Source organism: Pundamilia nyererei, unplaced genomic scaffold, assembly GCF_000239375.1.
Source record: "Pundamilia nyererei isolate P.nyererei 1_Seehausen unplaced genomic scaffold, PunNye1.0 scaffold00092, whole genome shotgun sequence".
In the NCBI taxonomy this organism is placed as follows: Eukaryota; Metazoa; Chordata; class Actinopteri; order Cichliformes; family Cichlidae; genus Pundamilia; species Pundamilia nyererei.
The window spans coordinates 1,115,004-1,121,652 of record NW_005187493.1 but is presented as its reverse complement, the minus strand read 5'-3'; the positions used below and the strand labels follow the sequence as shown (position 1 = coordinate 1,121,652).

At 39.0% G+C, this 6,649-nt stretch overlaps 1 protein-coding gene across 1 annotated transcript; it reads left to right on the top strand.

Moving 5' to 3' along the window:
* Positions 1 to 383: 383 nt before the first annotated feature.
* adipor1a (adiponectin receptor 1a) lies at positions 384 to 6,412 on the top strand. The gene is made up of 8 exons (XM_005739511.1): positions 384 to 466; positions 2,293 to 2,508; positions 2,590 to 2,703; positions 3,155 to 3,326; positions 3,433 to 3,619; positions 4,899 to 5,086; positions 5,237 to 5,430; positions 5,648 to 6,412. The coding sequence occupies exons 2-8, from the start codon at positions 2,362 to 2,364 to the stop codon at positions 5,774 to 5,776; spliced, it is 1,131 nt and encodes a 376-aa protein (XP_005739568.1). The 5' UTR covers positions 384 to 466; positions 2,293 to 2,361; the 3' UTR covers positions 5,777 to 6,412.
* The last annotated feature ends 237 nt before the right edge of the window (positions 6,413 to 6,649 follow it).

The following is a 6,649-nucleotide window of genomic DNA, read 5'->3' as shown; positions in this document are numbered from 1 at the left end:
CAGCAGACATCAGGACTTATTTTGTGCAAAAATATCGACAAGTCGATGAACATCATTTACAGATATATTGGGTAAATGCCCAAGACATCTATAGAAATGTAAATCGCCAATGCAAAGATTCCAACACTACGCATTCGCCTATGTATCATATCAGTCCTACCAGTTATTGTGTAATGGGCTGGGGGTCTGCACTATTGTCTGTTTTACATTTGTAAACATTTACATTTAAAAACAATATTTTTACATTGTTTAAGTCATTTTGGAATTGCACTGACTAAAATTAATAATTTAAAAACCTTTTCTGACTTCATGAAGACGTCTGACTTGTTCTCGACATTCGAATGGATGCTTTTATTTTGGAAGGAGAACTGGATTCGGCTTACAAAAGAGATTTCAACTTCCGGAAAGAATTGTGTTTCTCGTCGGTAAATAATTCACCTTCCTGGTTTGAAGGCTACCCTGCCAGGTAACTTTTCTGCTTTAAATGAACTTGTCATAAAGGATCTTGGGACAGTAAAGCTTCTAGATAATACTTCAGACTGATGAATTCGTAAATACTTTTATTATTAAGTTAATTCTCTGAAAATTGTCCCCTCCTCAGCGACAGCTCGGCGCTAGCTTAAAGGAAACGTTAGCAACCTGATATTATAGCACCTCAGACCAGCTCATTATAAGCGTTGTCGGAGAAGGTTACAATTAATGCTTTACTCTTTAAAAAGTGTAAGAAAGCGTACTGATACTGAGAATTTGTATCAAATCCTCTGTATTTTGGTGTTGTTTACATTTTGTGGTCCCTGTTTCGTCTGACGCTGTGCTAACGTTAATCAACATCCGTCTGGGAGCCTGGGCTAAACAGTAAAATGGTTAAATGTGTTGTGTGTGCAGTCAGTATTAGGGTTACATAAATCGTTATCCTGTCTGAAATAAGAATTGCCGTCGTGCTGTACTTGTCCGGAGACGTACAGCTAAACAAGTTTAGCTACTTCTTTTGTTTCCTTGTTGTTATTTTTTTGGTCAGTAACACAGGGTTTTCATGCGAAGCTCACATTAATGTCTTTTGTTTTCTTAGAAGTACTAGACGTATTAATTGCTTCGTGAGTGCTAATTATTGAGCTGTTGAAGCCCTATGAAATGACAAGTAGTTGGGTTTATGGCATAGATGAGTTATTGAGAACCTCTTAAGAGGTTTCATTTAGAGTGAAAGTAGGAAATCAGCAGCATTTATCTGTAATAAAGTGATTTTTTTCTAACCAGTTTTGTTAAGCGGGGCTCATTTCCTGAAGCACAGTGGACATTTTGTTTATCAGAAGTGCAGAAATAACCGTTAAACTTTAATCAAAAAACAAGGCATCACAGACAGATTGCGTTCATTGTTCACTTTGTTTTTCTACAAAGGCTTATTCTCAGTTAGGCATAAACCTGAAGCAAGGCAATGCAGACTATTTATACTAAATGTTTTATAGTAATATAATATAGCAGCTTACTAATAGTGACACAGTAACATGGAAACAGAAACTTCACTTACAAATGAGGTCAATTGAAGCAAATTGGACTGATGGCTTTATTTTACTGCAGGCACAAAAAAAAGAAAAGTGTTTAACATCAGCTTCAGCGTTCATAGGATATACCCTTCATTTGATAAATGTAAACTTAACATGTTACATTCAAATGCTGCTTATTTAAATATGTAGGTTAAAGTCAGTCACCTCTTTTCTCCTTACTGGCAGGCTCTGCTTTTGTGTTCTCAGTTACTTAAAGCTGATCCCCTTTCAGACCAGGTTTTAGGTGACATCCCTGGTCTAGAGCTCCATATTAGTTGACATACTTGTCAGGTTCTAAATACAAAACACAACATATCCTGATTTTCTTTGTTTAGTTCTTTTAAATATTCCGAATTCAAGTCGTGGACAAAGCAGTTCATTTTTATTTCTTCCGGTTGTGCTCTGGGTGCTTCGAAATTAGTCTTTTATCCTGTACAACAGAGATATCAGCCAATAATACTGTTGGCCTCTTGCCTCCACAGTTATCATCTCATAATTAATTCTAGCTCATTTGCATTGTGAGGCATTTTTGTCTGTAGATAACGTAATATCAGTCTTATCATAGATATTCGTTATTTAATTGTGGTTGTTTTTACTTTTCTTTTATTAGTTTATTATTTTTCTTGCAGTCTTTAGTTGTGTAGTTTTAATCACTGAGTGTTTCGAGGACTGAAGAGAACTGGAGTCAGACTACATGAAGGTGTTGACATACTTGGATTGTAAAGCTGATTGCAATTCTGGTGCCCCCCAGGAGGAAATTCAAGTATACCATCTGAAGCAGAATACATCGACTGTGAGTGGATCATCAGGCAGTCTCCCTATGTCAGGCCGAAACGGGTCTGCCAGTGATGCAGACTGCCGGATCTCTGAGGACTGCCAGGTCCCAGATGTTGAGCTGATGGAGCTGGGGCCATTGTTGGAAGAGGGAGGGGCGCGGCAGGGAGTATCCAAAAGTGTCCATCCTGAGGTAGGACTGTTTCAGAATAAGCAACAAAGAAAGAAGCTGTTATTTCTCTGTAACTTCAGTAGTGTCATAACCTCTTTAAAGGGAGCCGCAATGCTTGCTGATGAGGAAGAGGAGGATGATGAGGTGGGTGAGGTTCTGACCTTACCGCTACAGGCTCACCATGCTATGGAGAAGATGGAGGAGTTTGTACATAAGGTAAAACAAAAAAAACAAAATTGTCTTTTAATGCTTAAACAGAACTCGTTGAGGGAAAAAGACTAATGAATTGGCTTATTAAGAATATGTCAGTGTTCTTAATAAATCACAAGAAACTGTGTTCATTAAGTAAGTAGTCCACACAAGAGCAATGATGAGCACTTCTTTTTTTGTACTGAAAAATGTCTTTCATATCTAGGTCACAGTTCTGTAACAACACATTTACAGAGTTTTTGTTTTTTATAATAATATTGGTCTGTTTAATTTTGTCTTCAAACTCTCAGACATCTTTCCATATTTGGTTTTTGTTTTTTTGTTTTTAATTCATACACAATCTTTAAAATGCTGAATATAACTCCTGTATTGTTTTTCATTTTTCTGTGTGTTTTATTTGAAGACAATAAACTCAGAATTTATGCCTCTCTGAGCTAAAGTTATTCTTGTTTTTCAGGTCTGGGAGGGGCGCTGGAGAGTAATCCCTTTTCATGTCCTGCCAGAGTGGCTGAAGGACAATGATTACCTCCTGCACGGACATCGACCACCCATGCCATCCTTCCGGGCCTGTTTCGGAAGCATCTTCAGAATTCACACTGAAACAGGAAACATCTGGACTCACCTGTTAGGTGAGCGTTACAAACTGATTAGCAGCAGATAAAATTTTTCATTATGGTCAAAAATACTTTCATCTGAGTCATTCTGCATATTTCCCGCCTGTTTTGTCTTTCTCAGGGCTGATCTTATTCCTGTGTCTGGGCACATTAACCATGCTGCGGCCCAACATGTATTTTATGGCCCCACTGCAAGAGAAGGTTGTGTTTGGGATGTTCTTCCTGGGTGCTGTGCTTTGCCTCAGCTTCTCCTGGCTTTTTCATACGGTCTACTGCCACTCTGAGAAAGTGTCTCGCACATTCTCCAAGTAAGGCCTCACACTGTCAAACGGTGCTTTGCACATCATGAACGATTAATTTCTGTCAGACTAAATAAAATTTCATTTGTTTATGGAGGCTGTTAAAGTTCAGTCGCATCTTCAAATCACACATGCAACTCGTACTTGTTGCCTTGAGTGTTGTGTAATGTTGATTAAATATTTATAACGCTATGCTAAATCCTCTATAGTTTTTGTTTAATCATCAAGTGACTTTAGTATTTATTTTAAAACATGTTTCTGTTTGGATGTTTAACTGATACACACACACACACACACACATATATTACTGTAAGAACAGGGGGAGCTAGTGATTTGATGCCAACCCTTTTTGTCCATGTTCCAAGGGTCATTTAACAAGAACCTGACCCCAGAGTTTGTCAGTGCTTTTATTGATCTGTGGTTAAAGATGCAGAGTATTTATTGTGGCAGACTTGAAGCATCACTATACTTAATATACCCACAGCTCATGTTTACATGGCAGTTATCATATTTCAACAATATGTTTTGAATAGACCTGGAAACAAAGTTCTGTTGTTTTCCTTTTTCAGAAACATGAAAAAGTTTTTAGTTTTTGCTTCTTCTAGATTATGGGTGTTGCAGCTTAAGGCCTGGGGCCCAGAATCAGTCCGCAAAAGACCCCAATCTAGCCCACCTGATGGCTTTGAAAAATGTGAAGCACAGAATGCATTTTAGACTTTTAACTGTATTTTCACAGGTTTTACATCCTTTCCTACTGATAAAGACCTCCACTATATCCATTCATACTACACCAAAGTAACTAAGTAATAGATAAACAATTAAATGACAGAAAGTTCCTGTTTTTTCACTGTCTACTAACAAAATGTATGATTTTGTTTGAGGGTTTGTTTGGGGATTTTTTTGTTTTTTGTTTTTTTACATTGGGTTCGCCGTAAAAGGAAAAAAAGAGGACATTCTCTCAGTTAACAAAAATTATCTGTTTTATTATTGCAGGACAGTCTGCGCAGTGAGCTAACAGAACTTTTTCTGTAATTTTACAGATTTATTTGTTACAATTTAAGACCAAAGCAGCATTTCGTTCTCATCTAGAAAAACTTAGAGGCAACTCTGAACTTGCACTTTTTTTTAATATTAAAATATTTCAAAACTTTCTAAACCGACAGAAAGAGGAGTGAAACTGGTGCGTTCCACTTAAGATCAAAGTGGGCTGTATGTGGTCGGCAGTGTAAAATGAGTTTGATATTTCTGTTGTAGGTCTTCTATACAAACACTCATTTTCTCTCCTCAGGCTTGACTACTCGGGGATCGCCCTCCTAATCATGGGCTCCTTCGTGCCCTGGCTGTACTACTCATTCTATTGTTCCCCTCAGCCTCGCCTTATCTACCTCACCATTGTATGTATCCTCGGCATTGCCGCCATCATTGTCGCCCAGTGGGACCGATTCTCTACACCTCGTCACAGACCTACAAGAGCAGGTGGGCGCCAGTAAAAGAACATACACACTGTTTACACTTGCAGCAGTTTGTTTTGGTTGCAGTTTTATCACACCTCCATTTATTCCTCTTCTGAGCAGTGGGGATATTTTCAGGAAACTAATGACATGTAACTGCAATCCATGTTTCTAGGCGTCTTCATGGGTCTCGGACTAAGTGGCATTGTTCCCACCATGCACTTCACCATTGAGGAGGGCTTTGTTAAGGCAACCACAGTCGGCCAGATGGGTTGGTTCTACCTGATGGGGGCCATGTATATCACTGGCGCTGGTCTGTACGCAGCCAGGATCCCTGAACGCTTTTTCCCTGGCAAGTGCGACATCTGGGTAAGTTTTTCCTCCCTCAAACATGCACGCAGTCAGTAGTAGTCTGAGCAAGTTCAAAGCTCAGTATTTACAGTCTATTGTAGGTTTAGAAGGGAGTGAGTGACTAAAGGAACAGTTATACTCAGCAGTAGCCTCTGGATGTATCTTTGGTAGTTTGTTTAAATACCAAGCAAATGATAATAAATGCTGCTAATATGCACATCTTTCTTTCTGTCAGTTCCATTCTCATCAGATTTTTCATGTTCTGGTCGTGGCAGCAGCGTTCATCCATTTCTATGGCGTTTCCAACCTGCAGGAGTTCCGATACGGCCTCGAGGGAGGATGCACAGATGACTCTCTGCTCTGAGAGGCTTGACTGTGACTTAAACTTTTCTCTATAGCCCCCTCTTTCTCTCTCTCACACACACACACACAAACACAAAATGCTGCTGGAATTCAAAACGGTCACTTATTCCTCCTTCTATACTTCTGATGTTTTTTAACATCTTGTTTGGGTTTTTTGTGATCTTTCTGCTTTGGCTCCTTTTTGCTTCAATAAAGTAGCATTAACTAGCCAATGTACCATGGTGGAAACAGGCGCTACTTGTTAATAAAATTGTTATTAAGCTTAAAATCTGCATTTTCAGCTAAGATAAAGGTGGGATTTTAGCCCAAAAAAAGTCATGTATTCCTGAAACTGCAGCTTACTAGTACCCCAGCCACTTTGTCATTTGTCACCAATTTGTGCTGTAGAAAAAGGCACATACTGTAAACCATTCCTTTCCTATTTTCCATGGAAGCTAGTAGATGAATGTGCTGTCCAGCAAGAGTTTGGTGTAGAGCAACTGAAGACAGCTTAGCTGGTTGGGAGCATCTAGTTTTCGGCATGGTTGTCAGCACTTGTTTTTTGTTTTTGTTTGTCTGTTTTGGTGTGTGTACCGGCACATATTCATTTATCTGTTACATAAGCCCACTCAGCAATAAACCACAAGTTTATCTGAAAGCCCGGTCAAAGCTTAAGTGTTACGTTCTTGTGTGGTTTTAGGGTGACTTTGAACCATATGCCTGGAGGAGGAAAACTGCCTCTTGGCTAACTCCAGCTCATCTACAGCTCATTTGTTCATGTGGAGACTCCCTGCTCAGCAAACGGATAAATAATTTTTGAATAAAGCTTAGAGCTTAGGCCCCATAAATAAGAGCTACGCACAGTAAGTGTCTGAATAACACATGGATTAAAGCT